Source organism: Asterias rubens, chromosome 18 (assembly GCF_902459465.1).
Source record: "Asterias rubens chromosome 18, eAstRub1.3, whole genome shotgun sequence".
In the NCBI taxonomy this organism is placed as follows: Eukaryota; Metazoa; Echinodermata; class Asteroidea; order Forcipulatida; family Asteriidae; genus Asterias; species Asterias rubens.
Window position 1 is genome coordinate 11,789,091 of NC_047079.1, and position 25,641 is coordinate 11,814,731.

The 25,641-nt window shown below is 39.0% G+C and overlaps 2 protein-coding genes across 2 annotated transcripts; both read left to right on the forward strand.

Moving 5' to 3' along the window:
* The first annotated feature begins 1,379 nt into the window (after positions 1 to 1,379).
* On the forward strand, positions 1,380 to 8,515 carry LOC117302524. The gene is made up of 2 exons (XM_033786496.1): positions 1,380 to 2,795; positions 8,234 to 8,515. Exon 1 carries the CDS (start codon positions 1,453 to 1,455, stop codon positions 2,731 to 2,733), a length of 1,281 nt encoding a protein of 426 aa, XP_033642387.1. The 5' UTR covers positions 1,380 to 1,452; the 3' UTR covers positions 2,734 to 2,795; positions 8,234 to 8,515.
* A 5,391-nt stretch (positions 8,516 to 13,906) lies between these two features.
* On the forward strand, positions 13,907 to 24,758 carry LOC117302677. Its single transcript, XM_033786666.1, has 2 exons — positions 13,907 to 15,509; positions 21,465 to 24,758. Exons 1-2 carry the CDS (start codon positions 13,907 to 13,909, stop codon positions 23,105 to 23,107), a joined length of 3,246 nt encoding a protein of 1,081 aa, XP_033642557.1. The 3' UTR covers positions 23,108 to 24,758.
* Positions 24,759 to 25,641: the final 883 nt, after the last annotated feature.

The window sequence follows — 25,641 nt, forward strand, 5'->3', positions numbered from 1 at the left end:
TTGATGAATAGAACATTCCATCTTTCAACTCATGAACATATTCGCACCATTGCACTCATAAACATTCATTATGTGTATATTAACTGAGGCATCAATATAGTTCCAGCAATGAACCCTTGTGTGTATATTAAAATGTATATAAAAGCTTTTGTAATCGTGATGTACATAGAATACATAACAAGTAATCAAGAACAAAGTATAATCAATATATAACATTTACGTTTTAGTACATCATAATCATATTTTTTTCTCGAGGGTATGATATCTCTGAAATACCCCCTTTTGCAGTTAATGGTGTCGAAAATAATTGATACATACTCAGTTTCCAGTGATTTTATACCAGACGTTCATAACAGTGCATTAAAGTGCAAGAGTCTAGCCATGACATGTTTCGTGACATTAATTTCTATATGTAATGGCCTGTATTTCTACCCATTAATGTCTTGAACAATTATGTTTCACATGAAGAGAAAGACTTATTGAAAATTCTAGCAGTGCTCATTTTAAATCAATGAGTAAATCATTTGATCAAAACCTCTTATTAATAAACAATCCCTTCACAAATGGTAGTGCTTTACATATTTTTTTTTTTTTTTTTGGGGGGGGGGGGGGGTGCAGCAGGGATGTGTACAGAGAGTTGCGACAACTTAGAATGAGAAGGCCATTTTCGGTCACAACAAAACGCATGTGTACAATGAGGATGCCAGACTATTATACTGCGCTTTAAGCTGTGGTGCACTTGAACTGAAAATGGCATCCAGCAAAACATGCCTAAAGAAAACTTACTACATGTCACAACTCTCTCAGTGCAGTCTTTAAGTGGCGTCGCTGTTTTAATAATAGCCGTAGAGGGCGCAATATCGACTGTTTTGGAGGCTGACTCCGAGGGATTGGCAAGTCTATTGACCTTGTTTGTTTGATCCAGGTCGGGGGGGGGGGGGGCAAAGTGGTATTTCCTCCAAATATGTTTCCTTTGTCCCAAACAATTCCCGTAACACATACACACCCGAACTCAGTACTCTGTGTATAAGAATGGGGAAGAAGTGTAAGGTTGACTGCAGTTTGATATTTGAAAACGCTTCGATACATTTTAGAAATCGAATCTGAACATCCTTTCCCCTCATTCGTTTCTCAGCCAATCAAATTGTTCTGGCGCCATCATCGGCAGGAAACGCAGTTTTTTTAAATGTAATTTTATACATTAGCAGGGGTTTCATACACTGCATGCTGTCTTATAGAAAATCTCCAAAGAGTCCAAGTTCAATCTGAAGTTCAAAACTGATGAAGCGTGATGTATATTTAACACGCAGTATTGGAATCCATGGTATAGCTTACAATGAATTGAAGTATTTTCACCCATAACTCAATGTGAGCACTGATGAGCAGTGCGTATGGCCTACAGTAACTGACAACCAATGTGATTTTACCCTGACTTTTAGAATACTCTCCAATATGGATTTTACATCTTGGTTCAATCGTTCGCTCCTCGTGGTTTTCATTTTGTGTTCTCTGGATACAACTAAACTCTTTGGGGTCGATTCACAAAGTATAAACTTAATGAGACTTTCACCAGGGGGTGTTATCGTTGAAGGTGTCGAAGTGAAGCTACAATGTTATGTCGATAGACTTGCAGCAACTCATGTCATAGAATGGGTTAGAGTCTACATGGACGTAGGAGTGATAATAGCAAGGAATGGGACAAGTCTAGACCAGAGATATGAACTTCAAACATCCAGACCACCAGCGTCTACGTCTGGGATATCAATTGATGAAAATCTTGTCATCAAAAACATCAGTAAAACAGATACATCATTCACCTGTCGTATTGATGACACTGGAAGCGAAATGATGAGCAACAATCCTCTGTTATCAAGTAACATTAATTTAAATGTTCATTACTTCCCATCACCAATGTACCCTATCTGCTTCCCTAATGGTCCTTTCACTGTACAAGAAGGAACGCTACAACATTTGAGCTGCACTTCTGAAAAAGGGAACCCGGCAGTAAATGTTGAATTGTTGCCAACTCCGTCAACTGCTATTTATCTGTGGATGTTTTCGGATATCAACAACGAAGCCAGACGATTTATCATTCTCACGTTGGATGAGACTTATAATGGCTATCAATTCCAATGTATAATCATCAGTGACTATTTCCCAGGACGAAGTGGATCCTGTACCATCGGACCAATCACAGTGACCAATATGACAACTGAATCTATCGAAGACGCTAATACAGAGATGGGATCCAGAACAGATAACCCTACTGCCATGATGACCGATCAAACCTCACCCATACCCTCAACTGATATCCCTAACTGCCATTGCTGTGAATTATGCGAATCCAATGAAGAATCCATCAATACATCTCCTACCCCGTTGCTCGTAGCCTTCATCATCTTTCTCATCCTTTTCATTGTCTCTCTCATCATCAATATCTTCTTCCTCATCAAACATCGACATCTTAAGATCACCAAGGAGAAGGAAACCAATGTAGCCAAAGCTGATCCCTACATGGAGCTGCAACCAACGGAGGACAAGAATAAAGTCTATATGGAACCTACTACGGCTACAACTACCACACAAGATACCTACTACCAACCAGTTGAAGTAGAGACAGACAGCCCAGAGGATGGCTACGCTCGGCCAGAGGGCAGCACCAACACTGACTATGAAGCGGTCAGCAAGCCACAGAGTTCAGCTGAGAAACCATATAAGAATATTAACAATTAACTCCTGGAAAATGTGCGAAAATACTTCGGAGGATGACGAAAGAACTGTCAAGCTGACTTGAACTGACCAGACCATAATTTTAAAGGAGCGCGATCGCGCTCGCGCTCCTCCGCGCTCCTTAATGTTTTCCAAGGAGAGCAAAAAAAAGCGCTCCTTACAAATTTAACAAGAGCATGTTTTTTCAATACCCTAATTGTTGATTAAAATAAGCCGCTTGAATCTCGGAGTTTATAAGCCTGCTGCCACTTGAATGTTGCGAGTTGGCAGTGGCAAACGAGTCCTATTATAGTCTGCTCTGACTGTGTTTGCGTGCGCGCGTGCTTGATGATTACCGCAGCCGGTCACACAGACGAATGTGAGCGATTCCACACTGGTTGTGATTTTGCGCGCACGTGCTTGATGTTTACCGCAGCCGGTCACACAGACGTATCTGTGTGGGGCCTATAGAATTCCACACTGGTGGGCGGGCTCTTACACTAAAGAGTGGTACCGCAAATACACGCTCATGATTGGTTAAGTATTTTGTCATGATAAAAGTATGCCGTAAAGGGGGGGGGGGGGGGATCTCCGGCCACCTGGCTGGACAAACGCATTTTGGAGTAAAAACAATTGAAAGGAACTGGGATCATGCACAGTAAACTACAGTAAGAGCCCCATGCTGCTCGACGTGAAAATTTTGTTTGCTTATGCTGGATTATGACATCAAGATGTCAAGTGTTCAATTATCAACATTCTTGAGGTGGAATTTGGAAAGTTATGGTTACGAGACGGCACCAATAAATGACAGGGTCATGGTAACCAAAATTTGGTGTAAGGTTTGTCGGACATATATCGACAAAATCAAGCAGGATAAAAGAATTCGTGGACAAGCCCAAGACATGAGCTAGATAGAACGCCAAGGGACAGCCGACCGGAACTACTCCCATTTTGTGCATTTCGTCCGATACTTTTCGTGGATTCATGAAAACATCGTCAAATAATTATTCTCAAGATATACCTGCAACTTTAAACACTTTTACAACCCCACAGTGATAAAAAGGTACACTGATTCGAATAATAAATACTTGTTGCTCACAAAAACGCTGTTTTAATGGCGAAAATGTGTGTCAAACTTCATAAAAAATGTCCCGCTGAATTACACACAAAATGGTGGCCATTGAGAAAGTTTTCGCCGTTACGTCATGAACTTGGGTCTCACTCGGGCCCACACAGCTTTGACGTCAAAGCTAATCATACGCACTGTGGATGGTCAGATCTGGGTCGACCCGGGAAATCTAATCGAACGCACCCGCAAGTAATTGTATGCCCCCCCCCCCCAACCCAAAGGATATTTTTGGCTCCAATTCAAGTCCCGCCCGCCCAGCTCTCGAGCCCAGCCCTCAAACCCCTCGTACATTTTAAATAGCGCCGTTGCAACAACTACTGCCAGCGCGCGTCCTTCATTCTTGGCGCTTGCAACGCCGGTCCAATCACAAGTCACATAATCGCGTACTGATGCATATGGAAGATCCCTGTACTACCCATTGTATGCAGATATTATTCCAGACCAATCACAAGCACACATGGTGTTGTAGCTCATGCATATGGATAAGTTTGCACTGTGTATAATAATTATGTACTGCATGTCCAGTACAAGTGTACAAAAGTATGGCCCGTGGTCGGCCCTGTGTGCAGTATGTGAAGCTGGCCGTACCAAGGCAGGCTAATCAGTCGCGGTCGTTTTGTGGCGCGATCGACGATCGGCAGCAGTCGGTGGTTCCCCACACTGCTTCATAATACCAATACGGATTACGCTGACGTACATGTACACACTACGGTGCCGATGTGCACAGCCACAGACAAGAATGTTTCTTTGCTCTGGAGAGAGCTACAGACAACTACAGTATTAAACAAGCCCCAAGAAATAACAAAATAATTGAAAAATAGCGGACACAATTTTTTTTTTGACAGTTTTTCTGTTATCTTTAGGCAAATTCACAAAAGATAATTACTATAAAGTTAAGACAATTTCATTCTCTGCCATATTTTGTACTTAGGCCTATTCTTTTTTTTCTCAAAGGGTGGCAACATTAACAGCGGATAACCAAACTTTTTATTTTAGGGGGGGGGGGGTGCCTGGGGATATACATAATTGTGGGGTCTATTTAATTTATCGAAACATTCATTTTGATTGCAAAAAAGTTGTTTCATGATTAAAGTAAACTCATTAAATTGAGTAAGAAAAAGTTAAACAACTGGTGAACTTTGTGTTCATTTTCTTGAGTACGTGTTCATTAAACTTGGGTTTTGTTAGCGAGAGCAAAACGCTCTCCTTAATTCATTTTCTTGAATTAAGGAGAGCAATTTACAGCTCTCCTCGGATTTATTAAAATGAAGGCCTGTATGACATACATCATTAATTGAAACATCAATATAGTTCCAGCAATGAACCCTTGTGCGTGTTAAAATGTATATAAAAGCTATGTAATCGTAATGTACATGGAAACATAAAAAATAATCAAACAGTAGGCCAATCAATGTTTTACATTCGTTTAAAGACACTGGACACTATTGGTAATTGTCAAAGACCAGTCTCCTCACTTGGTATACCTCAACATAATATGCATAAAATAACAGACCTGACAAAATTTGAGCTCGATTGGTCGTCGGAGTTGCGAGATAACTATAAAAAAAACACCCTTGTCACACGAAGTATGTGCTTTCAGATGCTTGATTTCGAGACCTCAATGTCTAAACTTGAGGTCTTGAAATAAAATTCGTGGGAAATAACTTCTTTCTAAAAAACTTCGTCACTTCAGAGGGAGCCGTTTCTCACAATGTTTTATACTGTCAACCTCGCCCCATTACTCGTTACCAAGTGAGGTTTTATGCTGATAATTATTTTGAGTAATTACCAATAGTGCCCACTGTCTTTAATAGACATATCATAATTATATATTTTCTCGAGCGCGTGGGGTATAAATATCCGTGACCCCCTAATTTCACAGTTATTGGTGTAGACATTAAATGATTCATAATTCAGTTTTCAGTTTTTACACTAAAACATAATTAGAGGGCATTAAAAGGCGAGAGTGTAGCTCTGACATACTATTTCGTGATATTCATTTCTTCATGTGATATGTCTTGTAATATCACCTGTACACAGGTCTTGAATGATTACGTTTCACATGAAGAGAAAACATGGTTAATATTCTAACACTGAGTAAATCACCCGATCAAAACCTCGCATTGAACAATCCCTTCACATAATGATTGTGCTTTACGTTGAGGGGGAAGGGGGCAGCAGGGCTGTGTATTGAGAGACTTGCGACAACTTACAATGAAAAGGTCATTTTCGGTCACAAAAACCGCATGTGTACAATCAGGGTGTCAGACTCTTAACTAAACTTTAAAGGCAGTGGACACTATTGGTAATTACTTAAAATAATTATTAGCACACAACCTCACATGGTAACGAGTAATGGGGAGAGGTTGATAGTATTAACGTTATGATTAATGGCTCCCCTCTGAAGTGACGTAGTTTTCGAGAAAGAACTAATTTTTCACGAATTCACGAGATCTCAGATTTAGAATTTGAGGTCTCGAGGTGACACAGGTGTATTTCCCCCAAATAGGTTTCCATCGCCCCCAATCAATTCCCCCATAACACGTACACACCTAGTAGCTTTGTATAAGCATGGCGGTATAGAAGTGTATATAAGTAGAGTGCAGTTTGTTCTCTGTCCAAAACAGACCATTAATATTCATCGATATCTACGTCAGACAAAACACTTTCCACGCTGCCATTGGTAATTGTCTTCACAAGTCTTGGGTGAAAAAAAAAACCGCTTCGATACATTTTAGAACTGAACATCTTTTCCCCTCATTCGTCACTTAACCAATCAAATTGTTCTGGCGCCATCATCGGCAGGAAATGCATTAAAAAAAATATATATAAATTTATACATAGAATGGGGTTTCATAAATGTACTGCACGTCTATGGAAAATCTCCATAGTCAAAGTTCAATCTGAAAGTTCAAAACCGACGAAGCGTGATGTATATTTAACACATAGTATTGAAATCCAGGTATATATAGACTCAATAAATTGAAGTATTTCCTTCAATAATTCAATGTGGCCACTGAGCAGTGTGTAAGGTCTATGTACACTAATTTTGACACCAATGTGATTTCATCCTGACTTTAAGAATACTCTCCAACATGGATTTAACATCTTGGTTCAATCGTTCGCTCCTCGTGGTTTTCACTCTGTGTTCTCTGGATACAACTCAACTCTTTGGGGTCGATTCACAAAGTGTACAAGTACAACGAGTTCAAAATGGGGTTGCTATTGGTGAAGGTGACGAAGTGAAGCTACAATGTATTGCCAGTGTCATTGCACCAAGTCATGTCATAGAATGGGTTCGAATCTACATGGACGAAGGAGTGATAATAGCAAGGAATGGGACAAGTCTAGACCAGAGATATGAACTTACATCACGGAGACAAATGTCTACTTCAATTGATGAGAGTCTTATCATCAAAAACATCAGTAAAATAGATACATTATTCACTTGTCGTATTTTTGTCCCTGAAAGCGAAATGATGGACAGCAGTGTTCTGTTATCACATAACATAAGTTTATACATAGTTTTTTACTTCCCATCTACCATGTATCCCATCTGCATCCCTGATGGACCTTTCTCTGTACAAGAAGGAGCGACAGTAAACATGAGCTGCACTACTGAGATAGGAAACCCACCAGTACGGATTGAGACTCTTACGAACAGTACCATATATGAATGGACTTATATCACAGTTGGTAACGAACGGATTGGGTCTTTGAATCTGAGTGTAAATGCAACTAATCAAGGTTTTTCATATGAATGTAAAATCACATCGACAAGATTCCCAGGTATGGAAGGATCATGCACAATTGGTCCAATCACAACAACGACACAATCATTCACAACTCAGCCAAAAACTCTACACAGTGAAACAACACTAGCTCGAATCCCAGAATCAACAACACCCTTTTGGAAACCATCATCAGTAGACAGTCAACAGAGATACCTCCGTGTAAAGACTGCTCACTGAACACCCCATTGCTGGCAGCCTTCATCATCATTCTCATCCTCTTCATTGTCTCTCTCATCATCAACATCTTCCTCCTCACCAAACATCGACATCTTAAGATCACCAAGGAGAAGGAAACCAATGTAGCCAAAGCTGATCCCTACATGGAGCTGCAACCAACGGAGGACAAGAACAAAGTCTATATGGAACCGACTACGGCTACAACTACCACACAAGATACCTACTACCAACCAGTTGAAGTAGAGACAGACAGCCAAGAGTATGACTACGCTCGGCCAGAGGGCAGCACCAACACCGACTATGAAGCGGTCAGCAAGCCACAGAGTTCAGCTGAGAAACCATATAAGAATATTAACAATTAACTCCTGGAAAATGTGTGAAAATACTTCGGAGGATGACGAAAGAACTGTCATGCTGACTTGAACTCCGGACATTAACACTTTGGATAACCATGAACACTCGTCAATAAATTTCTGTACATAGTGCTCGGAATAGACATAGGGTATATGACATACATCATTAATTGAAACATCAATATAGTTCCAGCAATGAACCCTTGTGCGTGTTAAAATGTATATAAAAGCTATGTAATCGTAATGTACATGGAAACATAAAAAATAATCAAACAGTAGGCCAATCAATGTTTTACATTTACGTTTAAAGACACTGGACACTATTGGTAATTGTCAACGACCAGTCTCCTCACTTGGTGTACCTCAACATATGCATAAAATAACAGACCTGACAAAATTTGAGCTCGATTGGTCTTCGGAGTTGCGAGATAACTATGAAAAAAAAACTCCTTGTCACACGAAGTATGTGCTTTCAGATGCTTGATTTCGAGACTTCAACGTCTAAACTTGAGGTCTTGAAATAAAATTCGTGGGAAATAACTTCTTTCCAAAAAACTTCGTCACTTCAGAGGGAGCCGTTTCTCACAATGTTTTATACTATCAACCTCTCCCCATTACTCGTTACCAAGTGAGGTTTTATGCTGATAATTATTTTGAGTAATTACCAATAGTGCCCACTGTCTTTAATAGACATATCATAATTATATATTTTCTCGAGGGCGTGGGGTATAAATATCCGTGACCCCCTAATTTCACAGTTATTGGTGTAGACATTAAATGATTTATAATTCAGTTTTCAGTTTTTACACTAAAACATATTTAGAGGGCATTAAAAGGCGAGAAGGAGCTCTGACATACTGTTTCGTGATATTTATTTCTTCATGTGATATGTCTTGTAATATCACCTGTACACAGGTCTTGAATGATTACGTTTCACATGAAGAGAAAACATGGTTAATATTCTAACACTGAGTAAATCACCCGATCAAAACCTCGCATTGAACAATCCCTTCACATAATGATGGTGCTTTACGTGGAGGGGGGAAGGGGGCAGCAGGGCTGTGTATTGAGAGACTTGCGACAACTTACAATGAAAAGGTCATTTTCGGTCACAAAAACCGCATGTGTACAATCAGGGTGTCAGACTCTTAACTGAACTTTAAAGGCAGCGGACACTATTGGTAATTACTTAAAATAATTATTAGCACACAACCTCACATGGTAACGAGTAATGGGGAGAGGTTGATAGTATTAACGTTATGATTAATGGCTCCCCTCTGAAGTGACGTAGTTTTCGAGAAAGAACTAATTTTTCACGAATTCACGAGATCTCAGATTTAGAATTTGAGGTCTCGAGGTGACACAGGTGTATTTCCCCCAAATAGGTTTCCATCGCCCCAAATCAATTCCCCCATAACACATACACACCTAGTAGCTTTGTATAAGCATGGCGGTATAGAAGTGTAAGTAGAGTGCAGTTTGTTCTCTGTCCAAAACAGACCATTAATATTCATCGATATCAACGTCAGACAAAACACTTTCCACGCTGCCATTGGTTATTGTCTTCACAAGTCTTGGGTGAAAAAAAAACCCGCTTCGATACATTTGAGAACTGAACATCTTTTCCCCTCATTCGTCACTCAGCCAATCAAATTGTTCTGGCGCCATCACCGGCAGGAAACGCATTAAAAAATATATATATAAATTTATACATAGAATGGGGTTTCATATATACAATGTACTGCACGTCTATGGAAAATCTCCAGAGTCAAAGTTCAATCTGTAAGTTCAAAACCGACGAAGCGTGATGTATATTTAACACATAGTATTGAAATCCAGGTATATATAGACTCAATAATTGAAGTATTTCCTTCAATAATTCAATGTGAGCACTGAGCAGTGTGTAAGGTCTATGTACACTAATTTTGACACCAATGTGATTTCATCCTGACTTTTAGAATACTCTCCAACATGGATTTAACATCTTGGTTCAATCGTTCGCTCCTCGTGGTTTTCACTCTGTGTTCTCTGGATACAACTCAACTCTTTAGGGTCGATTCACAACGTGTACAAGTACAACGAGTTCCAAATGGGGTTGCTATTGGTGAAGGTGACGAAGTGAAGCTACAATGTATTGCCAGTTTCATTGCACCAAGTCATGTCATAGAATGGGTTAGAATCTACATGGACGAAGGAGTGATAATAGCAAGGAATGGGACAAGTCTAGACCAGAGATATGAACTTACATCACGGAGACAAATGTCTACATCAATTGATGAGAGTCTTATCATCAAAAACATCAGTAAAATAGATACATTATTCACTTGTCGTATTTTTGACCCTGAAAGCGAAATGATGGACAGCAGTGTTCTGTTTGTATCACATAACATAAGTTTGCACATAGCTTTTTACTTCCCATCTACCATGTATCCCATCTGCATCCCTGATGGACCTTTCTCTGTACAAGAAGGAGCGACAGTAAACATGAGCTGCACTACTGAGATAGGAAACCCACCAGTACAGATTGAGATTCTTACAAACAGTACCATTATATGAATGGACTTATATCACAGTTGGTAACGAACAGATTGGGTCTTTAAATCTGAGTGTAAACGCAACTAATCAAGGTTTTTCATATGAATGTAAAATCACATCGACAAGATTCCCAGGTATGGAAGGATCATGCACAATTGGTCCAATCACAACAACGACACAATCATTCACAACTCAGCCAACAACTCTACACAGTGAAACAACACTAGCTCGAATCCCAGAATCAACAACACCCTTGGAAACCATCATCAGTAGACAGTCAACAGAGATACCTCCGTGTAAAGACTGCTCCCTGAACACCCCATTGCTGGCAGCCTTCCTCACCAGTCTCATCCTCTTCATTGTCTCTCTCATCATCAACATCTTCCTCCTCATCAAACATCGACATCTTAAGATCACCAAGGAGAAGGAAACCAATGTAGCCAAAGCTGATCCCTACATGGAGCTGCAACCAACGGAGGACAAGAACAAAGTCTATATGGAACCTACTACGGCTACAACTACCACACAAGATACCTACTACCAACCAGTTGAAGTAGAGACTGACAGCCCAGAGGATGACTACGCTCGGCCAGAGGGCAGCACCAACACCGACTATGAAGCGGTCAGCAAGCCACAGAGTTCAGCTGAGAAACCATATAAGAATACTAACAATTAACTCCTGGAAAATGTGTGAAAATACTTAGGAGGATGACGAAAGAACTGTCATGCTGACTTGAACTCCGGACATTATTAAACACTTTGGATAACCATGAACACTCGTCAATAAATTTCTGTACATATTGCTCGGAATAGACATAGGGTATATGACATACATCATTAATTGAAACATCAATATAGTTCCAGCAATGAACCCTTGTGCGTGTTAAAATGTATATAAAAGCTATGTAATCGTAATGTACATGGAAACATAAAAAATAATCAAACAGTAGGCCAATCAATGTTTTACATTTACGTTTAAAGACACTGGACACTATTGGTAATTGTCAAAGACCAGTCTCCTCACTTGGTGTACCTCAACATATGCATAAAATTACAGCTCTGACAAAATTTGAGCTCGATTGGTCGTCGGAGTTGCGAGATAGCTTTGAAAGAAAAAACCACCTTTGTCACACGAAGTATGTGCTTTCAGATGCTTGATTTCGAGACCTCAACGTCTAAACTTGAGGTCTTAAAATAAAATTCGTGGGAAATAACTTCTTTCCAAAAAACTTCGTCACTTCAGAGGGAGCCGTTTCTCACAATGTTTTATACTATCAACCTCTCCCCATTACTCGTTACCAAGTGAGGTTTTATGCTGATAATTATTTTGAGTAATTACCAATAGTGCCCATGTCTTTAATAGACATACCATAATTATATATTTTCTCGAGGGCGTGGGGTATAAATATCCTCGACCCCCTAATTTCACAGTTATTGGTGTAGACATTAAATGATTCATTATTCAGTTTTCAGTTTTTACACTAAAACATAATTAGAGGGCATTAAAAGGCGAGAGTGTAGCTCTGACATACTGTTTCGTGATATTCATTTCTTCATGTGATATGTCTTGTAATATCACCTGTACACAGGTCTTGAATGATTACGTTTCACATGAAGAGAAAACATGGTTAATATTCTAACACTGAGTAAATCACCCGATCAAAACCTCGCATTGAACAATCCCTTCACATAATGATGGTGCTTTACGTGGAGGGGAGAAGGGAGCAGCAGGGCTGTGTATTGAGAGACTTGCGACAACTTACAATGAAAAGGTCATTTTCGGTCACAAAAACCGCATGTGTACAATCAGGGTGTCAGACTCTTAACTGAACTTTAAAGGCAGTGGACACTATTGGTAGTTACTTAAAATAATTCTTGATTTTTGGGGTTGAACAAAGAATTGACTAGAGTGGGATTCGAACCAACGACCTCCGGATTAACGTGCCGGCGCTCTACCAACTGAGCTAAAACAATTATTAGCACACAACCTCACATGGTAACGAGTAATGGGGAGAGGTTGATAGTATTAAACATTATGATTAATGGCTCCCCTCTGAAGTGACGTAGTTTTCGAGAAAGAACTAATTTTTCACGAATTCACGAGATCTCAGATTTAGAATTTGAGGTCTCGAGGTGACACAGGTGTATTTCCCCCAACTAGGTTTCCATCGCCCCCAATCAATTCCCCCATAACACATACACACCTAGTAGCTATGTATAAGCATTGCGGTATAGAAGTGTAAGTAGAGTGCAGTTTGTTCTCTGTCCAAAACAGACCATTAATATTCATCGATATCAACGTCAGACAAAACACTTTCCACGCTGCCATTGGTTATTGTCTTCACAAGTCTTGGGTGAAAAAAAAACCGCTTAGATACATTTTAGAAATCGAATCTGAACATCTTTCCCCCTCATTCGTCACTCAGCCAATCAAATTGTTCTGGCGCCTTCACCGGCAGGAAACGCATTAAAAAATATATATACATAAATTTATACATAGAATGGGGTTTCATATATGCAATGTACTGCTCGTCTATGGAAAATCTCCAGAGTCAAAGTTCAATCTGAAAGTTCAAAACCGACGAAGCGTGATGTATATTTAACACATAGTATTGAAATCCAGGTATATATAGACTCAATAAATTGAAGTATTTCCTTCAATAATTCAATGTGAGCACTGAGCAGTGTGTAAGGTCTATGTACACTAATTGTGACACCAATGTGATTTCATCCTGACTTTTAGAATACTCTCCAACATGGATTTAACATCTTGGTTCAATCGTTCGCTCATCGTGGTTTTCACTCTGTGTTCTCTGGATACAACTCAACTCTTTTGGGTCGATTCACAACGTGTACAAGTACAACGAGTTCCAAATGCGGTTGCTATTGGTGAAGGTGACGAAGTGAAGCTACAATGTAATGCCAGTGTCAATGCACCAAGTCATTTCATAGAATGGGTTCGAATCTACATGGACGAAGGAGTGATAATAGCAAGGAATGGGACAAGTCTAGACCAGAGATATGAACTTACATCACGGAGACATATGTCTACTTCAATTGATGAGAGTCTTATCATCAAAAACATCAGTAAAATAGATACATTATTCACTTGTCGTATTTTTGACCCTGAAAGCGAAATGATGGACAGCAGTGTTCTGTTGTTATCACATAACATAAGTTTGCACATAGCTTTTTACTTCCCATCTACCATGTATCCCATCTGCATCCCTGATGGACGTTTCTCTGTACAAGAAGGAGCGACAGTAAACATGAGCTGCACTACTGAGATAGGAAACCCACCAGTACTGATACATATTCTTACGAACAGTACCATATATGAATGGACTTATATCACAGTTGGTAACGAACGGATTGGGTCTTTGAATCTGAGTGTAAATGCAACTAATCAAGGTTTTTCATATGAATGTAAAATCACATCGACAAGATTCCCAGGTATGGAACGATCATGCACAATGGGTCCAATATCAAATACGTCTGAGCCAAGTGAAAGTTCGACATCAACAACCCTACATCAGAGTACATCAGCAGCTACAGAAATCACAAACAGTCCAATCATAGACCCAAGTACAGATTCCTCCACACGCCAGCCAGAATCGAATACTGGTCTTCCGATTGCCATCATAGCAGGAGCCGGTGGTGCTGGTGGCCTCATACTCCTCATAGTGTTAACACTGGTTGTACTCTACGTTTGTAAATGCTGCTGCTTCAATGATAAACCAGGCAGACCATCATCATTATGGCTGACTGACTTACCGTTAGATGAACCAACCCAAGACCCACAACACACCAACCCTGACTTCGATCACAGCGAACCCAAGATGTCCACGAGCGTCTACCAGAATGTGACTGATATGCAAGAAAATAAAGTTGATCCAAGAATGCCACCACAATCTGCCCCAGAATCACCCCACCTTGACCCACACGACGACGAGGCAGAAGACTTCATTTCTCAAAGAAAATTCTCAACTCACTCTGAAAACAATGAACACGGTCCCAAATCTCCAGGTGTCTCAAGCTTTAAATTAACCAGGTCAGATGATCGCATCACTGACAAGGAAGATGGGGAGCATCTTGGAGCAGTAGAGCCAGATGAAGGAGATGCTCCTATGTATGGAGTGGTGAAGAAACCGAATCGCGTCTCAAAGGAAATTAAGAAGAAACCACCGGAGGTTGCGTCAGATGTTCCAGATCCCTGGGCTAATGCTTCCCTCGATCAGCATGAGAACATGAACCCAGCATCCACAGAGAGTGAGTATGCAGAGGTGTCATCCTTATCTGCTGACCAAGGCCTAAGAGGGAAGCCAACGGCTATGGTTAAACCTGTGTCCCACACCCCTAAACCACCAGTTCACCCTAAACCTGTCACAGACCGCCAATCATCACGACGTACAAACACTAATCAAGCCCCACCAAGTGTAGACAAAAAGCCCGTCAAGAAGTTTACACCCAGTCAGAGAAATCCATTAGGAGATGAGGTTGGGAAGCGAGATGAGGCACCTCTGCCTACACCCGTAGCACCGGGTGTACACCCACAACCTCCACCACCGGCATCGCCTCTCGTTGACCATGAGGAGAATGCATCAGTGGAGGAATACGGCGAGGAAGGAGGCCATGAGGTACCATCGGAAACCCAGGTACCTCGTGAGGCACCATCGGATACCCAGGTACCTCATGAGGCTCATGCACCAGATGATCATGACGTAACGTACGCTGAGCTTGAGTTTCAATCTGCAACATCTGACGCAATGCCTGAACCACAAGAAGAGCAGACAGTGTATGCCAGTATCACGAGTAAGTAGAAGCATGTGGGTGTTGTAAAAAAGCATGTAGAAATCACATACAATTATACAATCTTTTGCTGCATGCTAAAAACAACAAATACATTTCCCAAAAATGCGGACCCATATCAAATTGTATTGATTGTTTGACTTCGTACAAGCTTGCTTTGCACAATTAATCTCTATGATTTAAGAGAAGTAACAAATAATATGCCAATATTTACTCAGATTTTAAAAGAGCAAAATGTATGCACGATATTTACGAGCTTAATAATTGATTATACACAAGATGGCACGAGCAGCTGTAAATATTTCAATATGTCTTAGAATCGAAGAAAGAAAGGTGTCATCTTACAGATGAGCATATTTTTGTTTTATTTTATCAACTTTGTTTTAAATTACGAATGAGTGAAAGATTATTGGAATGGTTTTTGTATTAAATAAGAAGAGCCAAAATGTATAATATGTTGCATGTAATCTTAATGTAGACATACCTGTAGAAAAAGAAGGAGGCTAACTACCGATTAACGTTCAATTTAATGTACACTTCATATTGCTTACAGTCTGAAATATTCAGCGTAGCCTACAGTTTAAGTATAATTAAAGAAATAATGCACTTACTTTCATTTAGAAGACAGCGGTGGTAACCTCTGAAAAAAATAACAGTAAATATAACATTTAGAGAATTGAGAGGAATTAAATTAAAAGGCGGTAGTACGTGGTGGCACTATACCACCTTCACCCCCACTAAAGTATTCTGTAAATTTTGTAAAATTTCTTTTTTTGATGAAAGAGGAAACAAATTCATGAAGTTATTGGTGCAATCTGTACTATAAAGAAGGTGCTCTCATCAAGTATACAAACAGGGTTCTAGTGATTATTTTATGAATGTAAAGACATAATGGCGAGCTACTGGGGGGGGGGGTTCTTAAGGAGAAAGACATGTTCCTCACTGAAGAAGGTTGCATTTTATGACATCGACTCTGTTGAAGGGGTTGGAGTTTCTCATAAAAAGTGATTACTAACTTCTTTGAGTTTTTATGGACTTTTCATGGTTATTATTCTCTCCCTTTTTAAATTTTGACTGTGAATATTTTGCTCCGCTATTTTTTTTCATGTTTTTAAATGGTTATATTTTATATCTGAAGAAACTAAAACTGGGGCAACGGGGGCATGTCTCTCCATGCCCCCCCCCCGTGGTCATTGCCTTTGTGCCCTTTGAAATGTGAATTTTCCTGATCGAACAGCCCCTTTTTAGGGACAAACTTCCTTGCTCTTATTATCAGGGTTTGGGGTGTTATTGGATCGAATGCAGAAAATACGTCTTCAATGAAATGATGGAAACTCAAATTGATCTTTAAAAGAGCTATTTCTTCATTCTATTTTTATGTTAATATGTGAAATTATTCAAGCTGCTCAATCATTTTGCTTTTCTATTGGTGTTGTACATTAATATTGTTACAATACAAAACAACGTATAAATTGGCAAATCCACAAAAATGCAAACTTAGTTTAGAATAGAAATAACGAAAATGGAGCTTAGAAAACGTGTGCATAAACATTATTTAGAATGAAAAAGGTTAATAATCAAAACACATGTGGAAAGGAAGAACTATAACAGTCACTCAAGATTGTGTTTTTAACGTTTTGATGTAGCCCTAATTTATAAGATTAAAAACTCAATTTTGTTGTCTTCTTCTTGTAAATGTTAATCAGAAGAATATGTATTTTTATCTTGCATGCGATCAAAATGTTGTCACGGATTAAACTAACTATTGTGCCCAATTTAAAAGTAACCAAATATCGCTTAAAGGACTAAGCAAAGGGACACAAGCAATACACGATAACGGTAATTGGGCTGGTTACCTTTTCGGATAGATGTTTGTTTTTATTAAACTGGGTCATGGCAATAATTTTTGTCAAACTTCCCACCACAAAAATTAGCTAAGCACAAAAAATATCATTAGCGGAGATTGGTTACCAGCCAAGACTGGTTCCTTGCACAATGTTCTGTCCAATAAGGCCCGATGGACAACATGTTGCTTAAACAATGTTTGGCTAAGCAAACAAAATAGCAGGAACCCCAGTCATCCGGTAAATGCGGAATGGCATTTTAGCTAATTTTGTCCCAGGATTATTTATTCGTGCATGTACGTTTATGCTTAAGCAGAATTTGGGCCCAGATCTGAATTGCAGTAGCTTCACGTTCCACCAACTGTAACTTTCCAGTAAGCATGTGCGATTATGGTACTAATAACCAGCTCTATGAAATTGGACTCTGGTCCAAAAATGCCGAAGTTTTGAATAATTTGCAGGTTATGTAGCTTGTAGGGTCATATCACACCAACTAAAACTTTTCATATTGAAAAAAAGTTTTTATCGAAAAACAAACATGGAAAAGTGAAGATGTAATCGCTTTAGAAGTTCTTGTTTAAGCCAGTATGCACTACAAAACTTTACATTGCCTGTAACATATTGCTTTTTGCAAGTTGAAAGTAGTTTGGTGTTGCTTAGAAACAGCTGAGGGTCGTTGGTAAACCATATTTTAATAATGATAATTGAAACTGGTTTCGTTTATATAGGCTCCTGGTAATGAATTCTTAAATGATTATGGTACTTTTTGGTACACAAAACACAATGTCCTTAGATTTACATTAAACCTATACCGTTTGAAGAAAATGATAGTAGAAAGCTTCCCTGAAAATATTAGTTGCTGGGGTGCTGTAGTTTTGGAGAAATGAGTAAAACAATGTCAAGAAAAGACAATCTTACATGCTAAAATAATATTCGTCTCATGATCAGTGAGACGAAAATTATTTTCATGACATTGTTTTACTCATTTCTCAAAAACTACAACACCTCAGCAAGTAATATTTTCAGGGAAGCTTTCTACTATCATTAACTTCAAACTGTGTAAGTTTAATGTAAATTTGTGGACATTGTGTCTGTTGCCCCCCAAAAAGTACATAGACCCTTTAAATCAGTGAAATTTGACGTTAAAAATTGGTTTTCACTGTTGAATGATGTTGCTAATCAGTTATAATATAATTAGTGAAACACATGAGCTTATTTAATTTTTGTAGTCTGACCATATGGTACTTCACATGTAATTTCCATATAACTGTGTATAAACCCAATAAATGCTGCGTATTTCTAACTTCCGTGTTTACTCACCGTTATTGCATTATACAGATTTGTAAAGCTACAACTAAACCAGCATTCTCCTTTTTATAACATTCCAATCAATTTCAATAGGTTGTCTGGTTTTACGTGTGAGTTTGTGGGAAAGCAACAATGGGCTCTGACGTCAAGGCATTTTATGTTAACAATAGCAACAGTGGCAGGAACTAAAGATATAGGTGTCACTGTTGATAAATAACAAGACAATTCAATTCAGTTCAGTCTCACATTAATTTCCATACTTCATGAAAACAACAAACAAAAGGTTGATAGTCTTATTTAGTTTTGATAAACACAACGAATATTATTCTTATGTTATTGAAGGGTTCTGAGCATGTGCATGACTGTGTTACTGTTAAATAATTCTCGCTAATTTATTAATTTCGCTAAATTCATACTTTGCCTCTAAAGAGATTTAAAATGCTTTTATTTGAAGTCGGTTTAACATACTTTTTAGTGTTTGAAATTGTGATGTCAAGTTTAACAAAATTACAGCGAACTTTCAACAAACTTATATCCCCCCCCCCCCCAATCACATAACAATCCTGTAATATCATGAACCTGGTACACTGCAAAAACGTTGGTCAAATAATTTGTTGGGCAAAGTAACTTCAACAATTATTGGTCGATAATTGCCCAACAAAACCAATAATTGGTGTTGGACAAATATAATTTTTGTTTGCCAATTTTTTTTTTTAAAAGCGGTTACCAAAATATACCCAACTATTGATGAGGAAATATTACCCAATTATTTGGCAACCAGAGTGCCTAACTTTGATGGGTAATATTTTGCCCAAAAGTTGGAGGAGTTCACTATTCGCCCTTAATTGGGTAAAAAGTTGGGAATTTTTTTACCCAATTTGTTTACAGTGGGTATTTTGATACAATATCAGTTTAAACGTTGGATCGCCACAGGAATTATTATTTGCGTTAATAATCAACACGTTCTCGCGTTTTACTTTAACTCGGGACTCCCCCCCCCCCCCGCCCGCACAACCATACAGGCTCCCTGCCGGTGTCCCAGAGAAATCTGTCTGTCGGCGGAAGTTCTGTCACCCATTGGATGGGCTGAAGAAGGGTGGTTCAAAAGAGGGCGCTATCACAAGAAATTTGTACCACAGTTTGCCGTTATATGGAAGTGCCTCTAAAATGGGCCCACTTGCTTAAGAATTTTCTGCTGAGCAGAAATGAGCTGGATACTAGTTACAAATTGTACATATGATATGGCATTATTATGGTTAGCATAATTGTGTTTTTGCTTAGCTTTTGTGCTTAAACAGCTCTGTGAAATGGGGCCCGGAGGACAATACTGCTGTGCCACTTTGGCCCAAGTAGCTAAGCACATCAATTTTAATGTTTGCTTACTTTAATAAGGTTACCAATGCCACGTGTATAAGTTGTGACTGGTATCCTGCTCATTGTTGCTAAGCAGGGATTTTTAAGCAATATTTTTAAGCAGCTCTGTGAAATTTTGCCCTGATAGTTTTGGTTCCCACACGTTTAAGTAGAATACATCACAAACGGCATGATGTCATTATAGGAGGAAGTTCAATGTTCAGTTATTGGAAAGAAAAGTACACACAGGTTAAACTTCCCAATGACTCCTTGTAACCTTCTCCTCTGACGACAGAGCACGACTGGTATTTCATCTTTTAGAGGGCAAGGCCGTTTTCATTTTGCAAAGGGGTACTTTCAATGGGGAACCGTTGGAAGGAGCACCAAGGCTAAGACCAGGGGCAATGCTCTGTGACCTCCGTGTGCTTCAAGGTCTACAGCTCTTACATGAACATCATAGACCTTATCGCAAATACCAATGCGCAAGCGCAGACTGTTGAATGAGGTGCATTGTGGGATATTTTTTTTTTATATGGATCAAATTTTGATACCAGCAATACCACAATGCACCTAATTCCAAGCTTTACGCGCGCGCCCCGGTATTTGCGATAAGGTCTATGTCATTGTAACCTATGACGATATGTAAAGTACGTCATAGGCCAACCAGTGCATTTCCTTTTTGTTGTTTTTTTTTTTGCCAAGTAAGGAGGAACGGTTGTCAGAAAAACCACAATGACACTAATATAAAACAGGTCGGGTACGGTATTGACTTAAACTCTCAGCGTTGAAGCGTGATTGTACAAGATGATACAATAATGAACTTAAAGCGCTTTGAAATAGACACAATCTGGATCAAAATCTATTTATTGGTGATGCCTGATAAAATAAAATAAAATAATATAAAAAAATCCAGTGTTATGTACAATCGTTTGGCAAACATTCATCGTAGCCCTTTAGGAATGCAATTAACATAGATAATGAATAATACAAAAAACAGTTACCGACGTTTGTTTCAAACTATTCCTTTTAAAAACAGCAAAATCATCTGTCAAAATTCGTTTCAGAGAAAATATTATTTTCAACAACATCACTCCTTTCCGTTATGAAGAATTCGGGTGGTTTGTTTCAAAGAAAATCTGACGTAATCCCCAGTACGCAGGAAACGGGACAGTTCTCTAACCGTTTAACACGCGATGGCCACACATTGTTGTGTTGTTTCAACCGAAACAATTTCCTGTGTTTTTGCTTTAAATTGATGACATTTTATACCAAAGTCAAAGTGTGACCATCATGGATCGAATGTGTAGGTTGGTGTGTGTGTTCCTGCTCTGTGTTTTGAGCCATCTTGATGCTGGTCAGTGTTTGAATCCGAACAGTGTGCATATTTCTAGAGTTGAGCCAACTGGGGAGCAAGATATCGTAGAGGGCGATAGGGTGGTACTTCAATGAACAGCCATTCACCAGAATGCCTTTATTGTTGAGTGGTCGAGACATGCCTCCTCTGAAACGCAGTTTAATGAGGAGATAGTGGCTCCCAATGGACAAAGCTTAAACAAATACACGCTTAATCGAAATGTCAGTGAGACTCATTCGCTGTTCACGGATGAGGTACAGACCCTGACATTTACTGCGAATAGAAACGACACATCATTTTTCACTTGCCGTCTGAGGCTACTAGGTGTAATAATAGCTACAGACTCTTTGCTGTTACCAGTGCTTTACTTCCCATCTGCCATATACCCCATCTGCTTCCCTAATGGTCCTTTAACAGTACAAGAGGGAGCGACAGTAAACATGAGCTGCACTACTGAGAGAGGGAACCCACCAGTACAGGTACTTATATCTTCAAGTTCCACTAATAATGTGATACGGATACCAACTGCAGATCTTAAAGGTGAGCCCACAAGGTCTGTTATAGAGCTAACATTAAACGCATCAGACGATGGTAGTTCGTTTGAATGTAGAATCGTTTCTACGGCAACGAAACTCAATAATTCTGAAAATTCCTGCATCTTTGGACCAATAACTGTACTTTATATGACAACTGAACACGAAGAAAACAAAATACTGGCCACCACTGCAGTACCGCCTACTTCTGAGATGACTGTTTTTCAGACAACTTCCATATGGATTCTAGTCTCCGTTCTTGTCGGCGTTTCTTGCATCCTCGTCACCTTCTTTCTTATTAGACATTGTAAGATCACCAAAAAGAAGGAAACCAAAGTAGCAAAAGCTGATCACTACACGGAGCTGCAACCAACGGATGATGAGAACACTGTATACATAGAACCAACGACTACACCTGTCACACAAGAAGCAGAGAAGGAAAGCCAAGAGGATGGTTACCTTCGTCCACTGCAACATCCCAAGGTGCAAATAAGGAACCACCAAGTCGCTGTGCAGGTTGACACAACACCAAGCTCAGAAGCAACTACCACACAAGATACCCACTACCAAACAGTTGAAGAAGAGACTGGCAGCCCAGATGATGACTACCTTCGACCACGGCCACATGATCTCAAGGAGCAAAGACAGAACCACCAAGTCAGAGTGCACGTTGACCCAACACCAAACTCACGAACAACTAACACTCAAGACACCTACTACCAGCCAGTTGAAGTAGATAAGGAAATCCAAGAGGATGGCTACGCTCGGCCAGATGATCCCAAGGAGCAAAGAAAGAATCACCAAGTCAGTGTGCACGTTGAACCAACACCAAGCTCAGAAGCAACTGGCACTCAACACACCTACTACCAACCAGGAGAGACAGACAGCCCAGAGTATGACTACGCTCTGCCAGCAGAGGGCAGCACTAGCACCAGCTACGAAGCTGCCAGACAGCAGTGTCAAGCTGAGAGACCACATCAGAATATTAACAATAGTAACAATAACAACAACAACAATAACAACAATGAGAAAAGAAGGCGTGTAGGCGTGGTTGTCAGGCCAGTTTTTGACTTTGGGTCAGAGGGTATCACCAACATCAGTCAAGCGGCCAGAAAGCCAGAGAATTTTGCTGAGAAACCACATCAGAATGTTAAAAATAATAATACAAAAAGACGGCTTGGTGTTGTTTTCAATCCTACCAAACACTAACCCTTAAATGTTTCTAAAGTTGCATTACTGGTTTTTAAACAGTGAATTAATTTGCATCTCAACTTTTTAATAGTGCACACACACACAAAATACCTGAAAAAATGCAGGTGTTCATTTTTTGTTGGAAAAACCCACCAAATTGTAATAAAATAAGAATAATTATGACAGGGCCGGGCCCTTGTGCACGCGTACTTTTCGAAACATCATTTATTTATTTATATGAATGTAACTGCAATACTATTGTTCTCGTGATTTTCAGTGTAATTTCCATTTTTAAATCTTTTTAAATTATTGTTAATATTTGTATATTGTTGTAATGCGCATCTGTACATATTTTATGAAACTGGCGCATAATAAATGAATAAATTGTTATAATTAACTATCCCCGTACAGTACGATAACCACGCCATACAATGACTTGAAACATACGTCTGAAAGTCCTTTGAAGATTATTTCAAAGATGCTACGTTAAAAACTTATCAATGTTTAAGTTGACTTTCAATTTCGATAAATTTCGATAAATTATTAAGGCATTTTACGAATAAAGTTTTGTTTTAATAAAAAAAACATTGTTTACGTATTATGCTTAGATGATGTGAATGCTTGCACAGTCAGCTACAATCCATTGTTTATTGTGGACGTATCAATCAGTTGCAAGCGGAAGGGGAAAAGCCCCGAATGTAAAACAACACGCAGCTGTTTACTGTTTGTCAACAGAGGGCGGTGCTATTGTCTCATTTCTTACCAAAAAAACATTATAAGATGCAAAATTGTTAATTTCCTTCATTAATACAGATGGTAAACCATTGGTCAACAAGTGAAAGGAAATAGTAAAACTAACCTTTAAAATATTTTAGATGTCATAGTTTGAGTTGGTAGCCAATCGGCATTTGCGTTGAAAGCAGAACCTAAACCCAGCTCTTGCTAGACTTGGTTACAAGTCTGCAATCGTAGCTTTTAGTCTACCCGATAGCCAATACATTATTGCCTGAAGTAGCACCCTCTTGTTAGATTAACCTCAGTCATCATAGCTTAGCACGTTATAGCTAATCTGTGGGGGCGTTTTTCGTGGCTGATGCAGAGGAATAAACCGCGATCTCAGACTTGAAATCAAGTCTAAGCTCTTGCTAAATCACCAGCCGCCAAAACACCCTGATACAAAGTAAAAACTCCCTGGGAATGTTTCCGACTGCGGAAGTTGATTTGTTGTTTTAGTACCATCCGGAGGAGTGAATCATTTCAGTTCCAGGTAGTTAATACAATCAAACCCAGTGGACATTTCATGATATATAAAGAGCCCGTGTGTTCGAAATTCGATTCGAAATGTATATTTACAAATATCTTTAAGAATAGTGGTTTCTCCGACTTAGTCATAATAGTAATGTTTTTGATTTCTCAATATATATTTCTCCTATCACCTAAAAATAATAAGGAGCTATGAAATATTGCATACATTATACCACTTTTAATTATTTAACTTATAAATTTATTGTGGATTACAACAGCAACGATTTTGTTAAAATCGTTTCACTCGTCATTAGAAAATAGCAATCCGTTTACTTCAACACCAAGTCAATATACAGTGCGGTGTTTTTACTTGAACTGTATATTTTTGAAGATCTTTGTGATAGTATTTTGGTTTTGAGATAATGTATTTATTTTAAGAGTAATTCTATAATGAGATTCGAATGAAAGAGTGTTTACATTTTAGCTAACTGCGTGTACGCCGATTAATATTGTTTTGTATTAAAATGAATATAATAATTAACAATTTGCCGACCGAAGCTAACTTATTAAATAATAGATTTCGATCAAGTTTAAAGTGTGACTTATGTGTACATAAATGTCTTTGTAGTGATGTAATAATCTTGAATTGAGCTTCTTCAGATTTTAATTGGCTTCTTATTGATCAAGATTTATCTCACTTAATGGTGTACCTCAAGTTCTCTGCAAATGATGTCTTACCCAAAATCAGGCAGCAAAAAAGTGAAAGATACTTGCGGTTTGCTAAGTTTATTTTAAAGAAAATTATTGGTTGTACTTGTCTTTATAACTGCCGATCCATACACATATTGTATTAGGCCTAGATGCATGACTGTGTATTCGCACAAGGTTAACTCTGGACTATTCCATTAAGGAGGCGAAATAGAAAAATGGTACAGCCACATTTCACCGGTGATTGTATTCAGCGCAAGGCACGAAAGAAATACATTCAATATCTGATTCACAATAATCACAATATTGACATGGAAACCTTTTATGGGGGGGGGGGGGGGGGGCTGGACATGCCCACACATTTATCGGCCCAACACATATTTTTTTTACACCAGAAATAATGTCAACATAAACAAAAAATCCAAAATTTGATATGTAGTATGCTCACTATGTCAAGAATTTAATTTATTTGTGAAAAAAAGTCGATTTAAACTAAAAGCGAGAGAATCCCATTATTGAGAGAAACCTGTGAGAATCCTCCCTAGTGGTATAGTATTAATCTCACAACACATATACTTCAACACGAAGAGAAAACTGTA